This window comes from Sinocyclocheilus grahami, unplaced genomic scaffold (genome assembly GCF_001515645.1).
Source record: "Sinocyclocheilus grahami isolate Dianchi unplaced genomic scaffold, SAMN03320097.WGS_v1.1 scaffold14.1, whole genome shotgun sequence".
NCBI classification, from domain to species: domain Eukaryota; kingdom Metazoa; phylum Chordata; class Actinopteri; order Cypriniformes; family Cyprinidae; genus Sinocyclocheilus; species Sinocyclocheilus grahami.
Window position 1 is genome coordinate 1,342,033 of NW_015505193.1, and position 13,507 is coordinate 1,355,539.

At 37.9% G+C, this 13,507-nt stretch overlaps 3 protein-coding genes across 4 annotated transcripts in view; 1 reads left to right on the forward strand and 2 right to left on the reverse strand.

Moving 5' to 3' along the window:
- Positions 1–1,800, reverse strand: part of LOC107600679 (otogelin-like protein) — a 35,257-nt gene extending 33,457 nt beyond the window's left edge. Inside the window, exon 1 of the mRNA XM_016292638.1 lies at positions 1,704–1,800. Within this exon, the coding sequence (XP_016148124.1) occupies positions 1,704–1,800 (97 nt within the window). The remainder of the gene's footprint in view (positions 1–1,703) is intronic.
- A 1,956-nt stretch (positions 1,801–3,756) lies between these two features.
- Positions 3,757–6,236, forward strand: LOC107600162 (glycine cleavage system H protein, mitochondrial-like). The gene is made up of 5 exons (XM_016291988.1): positions 3,757–3,972; positions 4,186–4,265; positions 4,362–4,425; positions 4,572–4,703; positions 5,396–6,236. The coding sequence occupies exons 1-5, from the start codon at positions 3,801–3,803 to the stop codon at positions 5,491–5,493; spliced, it is 546 nt and encodes a 181-aa protein (XP_016147474.1). The 5' UTR covers positions 3,757–3,800; the 3' UTR covers positions 5,494–6,236.
- Positions 6,237–6,296: 60 nt separating this feature from the next.
- LOC107600154 (deoxyribodipyrimidine photo-lyase) overlaps positions 6,297–13,507 on the reverse strand; it is a 7,782-nt gene continuing 571 nt past the window's right edge. For both annotated transcript variants that reach the window (XM_016291964.1, XM_016291974.1), the window contains 7 exons: positions 11,675–12,452; positions 10,997–11,169; positions 9,916–10,000; positions 9,594–9,826; positions 8,533–8,727; positions 7,500–7,725; positions 6,297–7,136 (listed from right to left, as the gene is read on the reverse strand). In XM_016291964.1, the coding sequence (XP_016147450.1) occupies positions 6,607–7,136; positions 7,500–7,725; positions 8,533–8,727; positions 9,594–9,826; positions 9,916–10,000; positions 10,997–11,169; positions 11,675–12,452 (2,220 nt within the window). In that variant the 3' untranslated portion in view covers positions 6,297–6,606. The remainder of the gene's footprint in view (positions 7,137–7,499; positions 7,726–8,532; positions 8,728–9,593; positions 9,827–9,915; positions 10,001–10,996; positions 11,170–11,674; positions 12,453–13,507) is intronic.

A 13,507-nucleotide genomic window follows, 5' to 3' on the forward strand; every position in this document is an offset into this window, starting at 1 on the left:
ATTTCAGAGTTTTATTTATATTTAAGCATTTAATTAAACTAACATATGGTTTTAGTTAACTATAATAACCCTGCATAATCCTTATATAAATTGTATTCATTATTGGTAAAAATGAATATACCAGATTTGGCTTTAGATGACCAAACCACACAAAGCTTAATTCACAATGAAGCTGACAGTGGTGTAACTTCAAAAAACATTGTTTTATTGAAGTATAACTTCATAATTGATGTTTCTAGCATGCAAACTCAAGTGAGACTGTATATACCACTGCAAATCGTGAGTGCACAGTATACAATACCTGTTGATGCATCTCTCGCTGTATAATTATGAAGAACTCTTCGTGGGAGAGCTGAATCAGACAGCACTGTGCTAAGGGTCTGCAGAGGGGAAAAAAAATAGTACTAAAAATTTGCCAAGTCCATTGGTCTTATGGGTTGTAGTGGCAACAGTACCATGTCTAGCCACTAAGCCATGTTGGTGAACCTGTCTTGGCGCACCTTCACATGGTTTTGCCACTGCACACATTTGGGAGTGGAGCTTTCAGAGGCTGTAGCATTTGTGTAAACTCCACAAAGACAGCTTTGTCAGCACAGAGAGTGTATCTCAGTATTTGTGTGTGTGTGTGTGTGTGTGTGTGTGTGTGTGTGTGAGTGTGAGTGTGAGTGTGTGTGTGTGTGTGTGTGGTTACTCCACTCTGTCCCTTGTCGCTTTCTCTTAAGTATACGCACCTCTTCACGGAAGAGATCCCGTTTCTGCCGCAGTGCATTAACCCTCCTTTTAAAAAGTGGCACAAAGAGAGCAGTATTAAAAGTGCGGTGACTGTGAGACTAAAGGTTCAGAAACACTTAAGATGCCATACAGACACAGTCACGCTGATGGACTGCATAATTCTCAAGGAACTGGTTTAATGGTTACTTCAAAACATTAGACCAAACACTTAACATCTTATCAGTGGTTGCATGTAGAACCTGACACTGTCTCTCTGCACAAAATCTCCTTGTAATAGCGGATGTTTGATAGGGTTCACCAGTTTTTAACGGTACTATCAAACTGCAATCTATGCTCAACATGTTTAAAAATCTAAAACCATTATGATCACACACCTAGCCATCACCATCAGAACAAGAGTTGGATACGAAGAAAACCACATACCTGGGTAGTTTATTTTCTGAGTTTGTTTCCTGGCAAATAAATCCTGTCAGAAGAAACATGATATAAACAATTGCATATTTCTGAACTTATCTTATCAAGTTCTGTCTATAAATGTAAGATCAAAACAAAACTTTATTTATGTATTTATTTGAGTAAATTCTCGCATAACTACATTGGAGAGCTGCTCTATGAAAAACAGTATGCTTACACTTAAAAAGTTTTTCAAGGCTTAAGATAGATTTACATAATAATTCACAGATTACATAAATGGCATCCAAAATAGCAAACTTCCCATACAAATTTGTACCATAGTAAACTTTTTTTTTTCTCAAATTATAAATTAATTTGGGATCTCCTTTAATAAGCGTATGAAGCGTTCAGAATCTTTTTGTTAACACAATATTTGCACAATCTTACTGCAGCATAGGAATAAATAAATATGGTATTTGAAGAAAACTATGGTTACTATATTACAGTTTTATACGGGCCAACTGCAGCGGGTACATTAATAATTTGCAAAAATGGTTCAAAATTTAAATGATACTTACCTTGCAGAACAAATAGCTTGAAAATGAAAAGTGCACAGAGTGAAAACAGTTGAATGTCCCGCTGTTCGTTCATCTCAGAGCGACGGGGGTCCTTCATCGATCATGAAATGACGAGTTTCATTTTAGGAGGATGGATTGAAATTCTCCTTCAGATAAAGATTCTCATAGAATTTGTCAAGTTAAAATATCTGAGGTACGACTAGCAAACTAATGTGATTTGTCCCAGAGCAGTGAAGGATAAACGTCCATCTTCTGTGCAGTCAGAGGAGGATGATGTACCTGAGCGCACCTGCGGCACGAGGAGGACGGAGCGCACCTGCGCGCGAGCACTCATCCACCTGACCTACGGTATATAGATCTGATGATATTCCAGTCGCAGCAGACTCTGAACACAAGTTTACTTTAACTTTACAATGGATTAGACAGTCAATGGATGTGATTAGTATTTTTCATGAGGATATTGTCTTGCTCAGTGTCACAATGGTGATGAATCACCGGAGGCAAGTATTAAATCTACACATTTTCACATAGCTAAAGGTGAAACCATTGCGCTACATCCTTGCAAAATCGTTCAGTGACATTCAAGGGGGAGGAGGGGGTTTCGATCTCGAGCCTTGTCCAACCGTAGTTCCCCTTTTTTGTTATACGCTTGCGATATAGAAATATAGAAATATGATAGTAGCTACTTAGGCCTAAAGTTACATTTCACAGCAAGCTCTCGTTCCCGAACGTCTATTTACTGCGCTAAACTAATCTAAATGTTGTGGTTATGAAATCAATAATACTAATTACTAAATGATTTTCAAACGCTCGACGTTTAAGGAAAATTCTGTCAGTCCAAATGACTTTTGTGCCCATCTAATTGATTATTTACTTAAATGTATACACTTTGGATATTGTGAACTCATTTATTCAAGAATTCCTGATCAAAATATAGCCTATTTCACGCTATTCAAAAATCAATAGAGCGCACTCATTCACTAAACAGGACTTAAAGGGATCGTTCACCCAAAAATTTAAATGTGATGTTTATCTGCTTACCCCCAGGGCATCCAAGATGTAGGACGCATCACGCACCGGATGCCGTGCGCGCGCTCAAAGACAGTTGGACATAGTGGCGGATCAGAGGGAAAAAATGATATAAATACTGTCCGGTTTCTCGCACAAACTGATCGTTTCGTGTCTTAGGACATCAATGTGTCGTCACGAGCCGCAGGGTTTAATTTGGATTTGTCTGTGCATGTTTTTTTTACTCTCATAGATTTTGTTACCATTGCCATGCATTATACGACTGATAGACTGCAACGGCTGGAGTTAAAAATCATCAAATGTGTTCTACTGAAGAAACAAAGTCACCTTCATCTTGGATGCCCCGGGGGTAAGCAGATAAACATCAAATGTTCATTCTTGGGTGAACTATCCCTTTAAACAAGCAGGTGCAAATGTTGACTCAATATGACCCATCAATCTTTCAGAAAACAGATCGGCTAGATAGTTCAAATGTCAGAATAAGTTTTATCATCCTGTCTCTGCATTACATGAATGCTGTGATAAAACGTGTAGGCCGACTTAAGTAAAAATCGCAATTTCTTTAGCTATGGCTACAAATTGATCAAAAATCTGTTTACTTCCTTTTAGTGTGACTTAATTAGGGAATAGTGCTATTTAAAAATATTTGTAATTTTTAATAATAAATGCTTGTTAGCATACATATGTAGGCCTATAATTGTATAATCTCATATATAATTGAGACTACATGGATTATTTGAACTAAAAGGACTTGTTGTGTGAATTTCACAAAAGTAAGATGTGATTAAAATAGCACCTAGTTACAAATATACACTTTATCATATACACATACATAATGTTAACACAAAAGTTTGATGTTGTTGCCTAAAAAGTCCGTGTTATTTGTCAACTATACGGTTATAGATATAGGACAAAATATTCACTATAGAATACATTTTCCCTCCAACGCTAACACACACACACACACACACACACACACACACACACACACACACACATCAAAGCACCGCTTTGGCGCGCCTAGGCCATTCGAATAATGACATCATCAAGGCGCGCCGGCGTCCTTTAATGTTTGCGTGCGGGGGAATAATGGCGATGTGCACAATATTACGATGTGCTTCTGTTAGTTTGACTTCTTCTCTGCCTCGACTGTCAAACAGAAACGCTCGGACTCCAGCTAGACTGCTCGCGAGGACATGCTATAAAAGAGCCCTGAGCACCACCACTCGATTTTGCGCAGGTATTCACACTTATGAATGTTTGCAGGCGACTCGCGTGAAAGTTTAGATCCGTCTGTTTGTGCACTTATGCTGCAGTCATTCACATGCTATGGTAGTGATAAACTCAGAATGAATGAACTATATTACATGCACGTTTAAACGCATCTTTACGTGCAGTTATAATTCTTGTTGCTCTACACCTTTATCCGCCTGGTTTCTCTGTCATTCTGCAGCACTGAAGTTCACAGACAAACACGAGTGGGTTCGCGTGGACAGTGGTGTGGCAACAGTGGGCATCAGTAATTTTGCACAGGTTAGACTGGTTATTAAGACTTAATTGTCATAGGAAGAGGTGTTTTTTGGACAATCTAGGATGTATTGTCATGTGTTTATAATGTAATGTTCCCAGGAGGCACTGGGGGACGTGGTCTACTGTGGGCTTCCTGAAGTTGGCACAAAGTTGGCACAGTCTGGTAACTACTCTTGCTCTGGAGAATACTGCTTTTGAAAAACTTGTTCTGTAAAGTAGGATACAGTTATATCTTACAAAATACAGTGATTTGTTGTAAATCAAGCAATCAATTATTATTTTGTTTATGTATTGTTATCTGTACCGTAGATGAATTTGGTGCTCTGGAGAGTGTTAAAGCAGCGAGTGAGTTGTACTCTCCTCTGACGGGGGAGGTGACAGATGTCAATGACGCCTTGGCGGACAACCCAGGACTTGTCAACAAATCTTGCTATAAAGATGGTGAGACATTACAATCTCATTTGGACTCAAACTAGCCTGGGATCTTTCAACTTAAAGGAATAGTTCACCCAAATATGAAGATGAACCCACCCTCAAGCCATCCAAGATTTAGATGAGCTTGTTTCTTCATCAGAACAGATTTGGAGAAATTTAGCATTACGTCACTTGTCAGAATGAGAGTCCAAACAGCTGATAAAAGCATCACAGTTATCACCATCAGTCTTGTGAAGTGAAAAGCTGCGTGTTTGTAAGAAACAAATCCATCATTAAGATGTTCTAATTTTAAATAAAAAATACGATTTAATACGCTCCTCCAGTGAAACAGTCCGTCAACTGTTGTCCTCTCACATCAAAATGCAAAGGTGTATATTTTTCTCCTGATTCAGACGAGATTACTTTTTTTTTTTTTTTTTTTGGTCTTGATAGATTTGTTTCTTACAAACATGAAGCTTTTCGATTCACAGGAATGTTAACTGATGGACTGGAGTCTTGTGGATTACTGTGATGTTTTTATCAGCTGTTTGGACTCTCATTCTGACGGCACCCATTCACTGCAGAGGATCCACTGGTGAGCAAGTGATAGAATGCTATTTCTCCAAATCTGTTCTGATGAAGAAACAAACATATGTACATCTTGGATGGCCTCTTGGAAAAAATGTACATTTTGTCATCAGTAAGTGTTTTGTTCACAGGCTGGCTGATAAAGATGACTGTATATATTCCTGAGGAATTGGATGGACTGATGGAGGAAGCTGCTTATGAGAGATACATCAAATCTATAGAGGACTAGAGCGTGCTGCTGGCATGTTGCATATGGGGGAGAATTTAAAAACAATCAATTAAGGAATGTTTATAGTAGTTGATTTAGTTTAGATGTTCTCTTAAATTACATTTTCCCATCCACCCACACCCAGCCACAGAAGGGGACCACATGGACACAACATTATGCACTTCGCTTGGAAAGCAACAAGCAAACCCGATTGGATTGAGCCAGTTACTGTATGTAGCCACAGAGAGACAGACTATGTAACAGTTTCATCTCTTTTGTAGATGTTACACTGTTCCTCTAAAAGCTTGTCATTGCTTGGAATAAGCTACAAATAAAATGTGGAAGGGTGAATAACACCAAATGTCCATTCTGAGGACAGCTGTGAAACCTGGTGAAATCGGTCTTGGTTTTAAAGAACTCATAACTGAGTTAGTGATTAACATCAATTAACAACATTAAACATCTAAACACTTACCTGCTTTAAATGGTTTTATTGCATTAGAAATCTTGCTTTTTGATGCCAAATGTGCCTCTGACGGAGATCTAATTTACAAAATAAAGAGCCCAATGTCTGCAAATGAATTATTTTAAGTAGTATTGTTTTATAAAAAGCCTATAATGAAAACAAATCTTAAGTCATAACTTATCAAACGGTTTTCAGTACCATGATGGATGTGTTTGTACAGGATAAGAAAATTGCTCATGCTGTATTTATATAGTCAACATGAAATCAAAATGGACCATACTTGCTTCCAGGTCAAAATTATGTCAAAAGTCAGATGTAATAAAAGAAGAAAATTTTTTTGGACTGTCATATATACCAGGGTAAAAACCTTAAGTCTGATAACTTGGAGAAGTAATGATTCACTATATAAACACATGAGCTATACTAATAGTCCATCTAAATAGGCCATTTATATTGAATTATTTACTAAAGTTTTAAAAAGTCAATATCAAACATATTTGATATCTTCAGACTAGATGTAATTAAAGTCTGAAGCTAAAAAAATCTGAGTCTGTGCTCATAATACACTACATGAATATGTGTGAAATCAACTCTGAAAATCTGCAGACTGGCTGACTGGTGTCGGCTTAAAGTTGTGTAGTGTATTCCAGCCCTAACATGTCAGTCTGTTATCTGTGGGGAACAGCGACACCTCCAGGCACTTTGCTGTAAGGGTCTCTGGTTGGGGTACGTCTGGCCCTGCCGCGTGAGACTATGGGTTGAGGCAGACCCTCCAGAAGACACCAGTCCCTCTCTAACCTCTCTCTACGCTGTGTGTTCTCACACATCACGCTGGCTGTGAAGTCTCTCTCATTTAGGAAGGCAATGGTTTCGTCCCGTTTGCGGCTGACGTAGCCCTTCAGCACAGCGCTGTATGGGTTATCTTGCCTGTCTGGATCCTCTGACTGGTGTTTAAACTCCATGCGGGTGATGACTGGGAGGAGAAACCCGGTTCCTTCACGACTCACAACATCCTCCATACTGCCCAGAGCTTCCTGCACCAGCCTTGCAGGAACAGGTACCAGGTCACAGCCTGATCGCTGGTCAACAAACTCCCTAAAGCGCCTTCTCACCGACGCAACATCCTGTAGAGACTGTGCACGTCGCTCCTCAAGGTCAACAACAATCCGCTCTGGGTAGTTGCCACCTAAAACCACACCTGTGAACAGAATGTGAGAATAGTATATATATGATTTAGTATAAATGTGATTTAACCTAGGAAAAGAAAATGTATGGGACTTGATATTATTGGGAATACTGGTGGACAATATAACCAAAATCCTATATTGCGATATGAGTAATGTTATTTCACGATAAAGTTATTTTTGCTGTATACTGCCCAGCCCTAAATTGGAAATTGACCAGATTGAAGGCATTTGTGTTTTCTACAATCAGCATTATTGATGGATTACGGTGCATTTTCAGCTATTTGACCACTATTATATATATATATATAAAATCACTAAACAAAGCATTATGAATAACTGTGATAATCGTGAACAGATTATATAGTATAACAGACCTGCTCTACGCAGCATTGACGCTGGGCATTTCCAGGGCTTATGGATAAGGTCATTAGGAAGTGCCTTCAGTTCAGGACACCACTGCCGCACATAGGTGCCATAGGGGTCACAGGTCAGCGCTGCATCAACAGGGTGCATGACGAAGTTCCAGTGATCCAGTCCACACATTCCTCCATTCTGCCACATCATGGCATCTATGGCAACATCAGCGTCTACCAGTGTGTCCTGCAAAATGGAGAAAGAGTGGTGAGATGCTGTGTTGAATGGTCATTTCTGCTAAAGTTGACACATTCTCTATCAACAAACCAGAAACCTAGTGCATGAGTGCTGAACTCGCTGGCACAATGCACTGTGTTGCAGGCGTTTGCTATTTGGTTTTTAGGGTACTTTGGCTGGTTGCTAGGTGGTTTTTTACTGAATAAAAGTCAAAATAACCCACTCCCAAGTGGGAGCTATTGGATTATTTAATGTGGAAAAATACAACACCTCTCCTCAATAAAACATGAGTTATGCACAGAACATTTATACTTATGGCTAGGGGTTTTGCATTAGCTGTAGCATCACATTGTTATGGAAGCTTATTTTGGCCAAGAAATAAAAATATTTAAAAAAAAGATTACGACTTTTTATCTCACAATTCTTTTTCTTGCAATTTTGACTTCTTTTCTCAGAATTGCGTATTTATATCTCAGAAAAGCACGTTTATATCACACAATTGCAAGTTATAAACTCATTTACATCTTGCAATTGTGACTTTTCTCAGAATTAAAAGTTCACTTCGTGCAATTGTGATGTTTTTCTCTCAGAATTCCGAGATGACATCTCACAGTTTGGACTTTTCCCCCCCAAGAATTCAAGTTCACATCTCACAATTGTGACTTTTCTCAGAATTAATAAATGCAACTGCATGATATTAACTTGCAATTATTAAGAAAAAGTCAGAAATGTAAGCTACAAACTTGCAATTGCAAGAAAAAAAAAATCACTAAATCATTAAGAGAATAAGGATTTAGTGTCTTTTGCATGTCTCACCTGAAACCAGCGGTATCCTTCCTGCCAGGCAATATGCAGATAAGAGATGAGGAAGGAGGCAACCACGTGTCTCATGTAGTTGTTCATCCAGCCAGTTTGCCACAGCTGTCTCATTGCCGCATCTACCAGTGGGTATCCTGTGTATCCACGCTGCCATGCCTTCAGATGGACACGGTCTGAACTCCAGCGCAAAGCCTGCTCATGGATAACAATAATCACATAACTAAATATATACATTTTCTGATGCCACCTAGATGCTAGGATGTTGTTGGTGGTTGCTTGGGCATTAACATCCGATTGCTAGGGGGTTCTATGAGGTTGCTTATTGGCCTAAATAAAAAGGGTAACCCAAACCATCAACTCTATGATGTCTCTCCATAGCTTGTCTAAGGGATTTTTTCACCCGTTTTATTATCCGACAGGCAAAAATTATAAATCTGATCAAGTAATATCACTTCTCTCTTCAACAAGTCACACGGTTTGAAACCAATATCCCATTCTGACTGCAATAAATTATATTGCCTAAATGATGTTGTACTTTCCATAAAAGCATATTAGGCGGGAATAACACAGCTAATAAAAAAAGGCCTAATATTACCTATTTTGATGATGCTGAGTTCAAATATATCAATAAAAAACTTTCCATTTCCATCGGTTTTTAATGCATCTATATTTTAATAAGTGTGCTTATCGTATAATTTCATTAACAATCTTCAAAGGAGTGGAAAAAGTTGAAATTATGATCAGGCATAAAATGATGTCTTCAGAATCCTTCATAAATGTGAAAATTGGCTAAGAATTGAACAAATAGTTATAACTTGGCTCAGAGGAAGACAGGAATCCTTGTGGCAGTTTTTCTGCTGATTAAGGGATAATACAAGACTTCTTACAAATGGTTGTCAAAAGCAAAAATGCTACAGAACGCATCCTATTTTGTGAGAAAGTGCTAGAGCAAAACAGGCAGTATTTTTGGTATGAGCACCCCAAAATTGGTAAGAAACCTGTATTATATTTCAGTCAGCAAATATGATGCAGGGCGGCATTATAAATATGAATCTTGCCTTGTACGGTGGTCTGAGGGACTCCCAGGGCAGGTCTGGGAAAAGGCACAGCTGCCAGTACGCCAGGTCCCTCCAGGCCAGTTTGCGCTGGAATTTGGGAGATCTGCAGCGAGCTCCACGGGCATCCCGTAATAGGCTGCGTGCACTCAGCTGCCCAAAGTGCAGATATGGAGATAGAGAGCTGGTGTTGGGCTCATCCGCACGACTTGACTCCTTCTCATAACGGTACACACCTACAATGAAGTCAACTGATGAGCGCAAAATGATGGATTGACTTGTAATGCTGCTATATTAAAATACGTGCCCTTGAAATATGTCTTACCATCTCGCAGGAAGGCCTCAAGATGAGCCTGAGCTCCTTCCTCACTGAAGTCCCATGATTTCCGAATGTTCACAGCCCAATCAATCTGTCAATATCACATCACAAAAGCACTTTAATCATTCAAAATGACAACTTGGATCCAACTGCACTACTTTTCCATTGCTTTTTGACATAAACTTGCTAGAAGGTAGTCTTTGACTGCTGTGATTACAACCTTGCATCTTTTGCGGTGCCTTGCACATGACACAGGGGCAGGACACAGGGGCAAAACGCAGCGCTCAAGTTCAAATAAGTTCAACTTTTAAAAATGTGTCTCAAGACAGTTTTTTTTTTTTTTTAATTCCACTGCCTGCAACTGAAAAATACGCTCTGTGTGAATGGCACCTTAAGTTACATAAAGAGAGATCTTTCTGATATGTAGATAATAATAAAATAAATGAATCATAGTAAATTCAAATTATTATCCAAAGGATTTTTTACATGACAAATGTGATACACATTTAAAAATCTATATAAATTCTTTATTTTAAAACATGAACAATATAAACATAGTAATAATAACAATCATAATAATAAGCATAAAAACTTAATAAAAATAGCTAAATGAATTACCTAAGATTATTAACATTAATCCCCAAAATTGTTATTTTCATAAATTGCAACAATAAGTACCTCAAATTTAAAATATTAATTATTTATTATAATTAACTAAAACATTTTTGCTTGAATTAAAATAAATATTAACTTAAATAAAATAATAAAATAAAAAAGATATATTTTTATTTCAGCTAGTTGCCAAAGCAACATTTCCCATTGTAATTTAGTTTAATGTTTTAAAATAACTAAAACTTAAATAAAACTTTTAAAAACCTATATAGACACATAAAAAAAACTAAAACTACTAAAAATGGCAAAAACACTTGCTAAAGATTTTACTAAAATCTTTTAATTACTGCATTTTTTTTTAAAATAAATAAAACTGATTCAAAATATTAATAAAAACTATAATAGTATCACACTAACTTGTATGACAGAAATAAGATGAACACAACTGTTGTTAGTGTTGGTTTGAATATTGCACCTCTGTGCCATCTTTCCTGCGTGGCATGCGTGCCAGTCCCAGATCAACAAGTGGGCATCCCTGCGGCCATGCTGAGGGAGCAGGCAGGGCAGCGGGGGCATCCAGCGGAGAGGTCAGTCCACTGCCAGGATTCTGCTGGCAACAACTCATGAAGTGAGAGACAGAGCCGATACCTGCAAATAATATAGAAACCTTTAAGAAATTAGCATTTTAGAAGTTTGTGGTGGTGTTTGCCCATGCAGAAGTTGTTTGCCCATGCATCATGCTAGGGTGTAGTAAGTGGCTGTCAGGGCACTGCTATATGGTTGCCAAGGTATTCTTTAGTGTCTTGCTGTGCAGTTATTATAGTGGACGTTTAATTGCCACAGACATTATTTTCTGATTTGTGGAATGATGAAAAAAGATATCCAAAACCCTCTCTGCTTGATCCAATATTCAGGTTTCTGCTCTGGAAATGTATGCAAATTGATGCATATTTAATTAGAAAATGTCTCATTTGCATATTTAAACATAATATTTCAGAAATGCATCATTTGCATAATTAAACACAACATTTCAGAACATTGTTAATGTACAAATTACATTTAAAAAGTGTATTAATTTTTAAAGAAGAATTGTATAAACAATCACCAATCAAATTTCCACCCCATCAGCCCTGGCCTGCACTGCATTACCCACCTCGTAGTCCAACGCCCCGTGTGCTGACTGTGTAGGGGTCTCTAAGGCAGTAGGAGTGGTAGATATGGCACTTAACACCTTGTTTCTCTAGTTTCTCCCACACGCTGTCATCTCTTTCCTTCAGCCACGGCTCATACAGGGCTGTTGCCACAACCGACGCTGCCCCCGTCTCAGTGATTAACCCTTGCAGAGCTGTCAAAGATGAGGCCTCTGCCTTCAGCGTCACCAAGTGGCTTCTACGCTGCTCCAGAGAGCGGTTCAGACTCACTAGTGCCTGATGCAGCCAGTATTTAGACGCCCCACCGGTTGCCACGGTAACCCCTGGACCCTCCTCCTCCACCGCATTCCACAGGAAGACAGGAATGACAGGTGCACCAAGCTCCAGGCAGCCAATAAGAGCAGGGTTATCCCACATGCGGAGGTCCCTTCTGAACCAGAGCAGAACAGGTCGTGGTCCCGAAGGGTTCTTCAACAAATGCGGCTTCTTTCGCTGACGACGCCTTTGTGACCTTGTTGACTTTGTGACCTTGAGATCGTCATTGTCTTTATTTGTGTTTCTAATGGCACAGGTGGTGTTATGTACTTCAGTATTTAGTGTCCATCTTGCAACAGCCTGGTTCTCTGCTACTACAGCTCCATCATTGACGTTTGACTGATCAACACCTGAAGTTACTGCAGTCAAGTCGGCATAGCTTTTGTAAGGCTGATGATCTGGTTTGGTAAGTTTGGTTTCATAAAGAGACTGTGTTAAGGCCAACTCTAATTCATCTGCTTCATCCTGAAAAAGCAACATACAAAATATGTTTTAACATACTGCACAACACAACATGCAGTTTAATCTGAATACCTCTTATTTTGTTTCTCACACAAACACACACACACACACACACAGATATATATCCTCCTGAGAACCAGAAATAAAAAGCTTTGTGAATTTAGTATTTTTTCATATCATTACATTGTTTAGAGCATAAGAAACAAAATGGTAAAATAACATTTTTGAAAAATTATATTTTATTTATGTGTTATTCTATGTCCTCTGTAGAGGACACCAGGACTCAGTTTTTCTAAAAATAAAATGACAAGAATAGACATGAAAAGCCAAAAACAATGGGATTTTTTTTTTTAATCGCCAATCAATTTTTAGGTTTCAGGATTTTTTTATACTTAACTTTGTTTAAGGATGGTTCTCAACTATGTTATAAAGTATATAACAAAATTATTTGATATACCATTTTGCTTTATGAAATATGTGTGTAAAAATTCCATAAACTGGTTTTCCCATTAAGCACAATGTTATCTATACACTGTATCTCATTTGCATATTAAAGTGCTGTTGGGACAGCATGTTGAAAAAAGAAGTGTGATAATAGGAGTGGTAATTGGCCAGATTTTCATAATAACATCTAATATTTCATAAGAATATTGATATATAATTTGTTCTCCTATTCAATTCTTTTGTCTCCCAAAATAAACATGCTTTTAGTCCTGGTGTCCTCTACAGTGGACATGTATGAAATGATGTCCTGTTTCATAACAGGAAGTCATATTTTGATTTGAAACCCCATAACATTTTCCCGAGATGTTGATTTATGACAAACAATTTGAAAATTAACCAGATTTAAATTATAATTACAAAATATTCTCATATTTCCATAAGGATGTACAATTTGTGTGTGAGTGTTTTCTATTTGAATATATTTTAAAATACAATTTATTCCCGCGATGCAAAGCTGAATTTTCAGCATCATATAGGCTCCTCCATGATCCTTCAGAAATCATTCTGATTTGCTTCTATATTTTATTTTATATATATATATATATATATATATA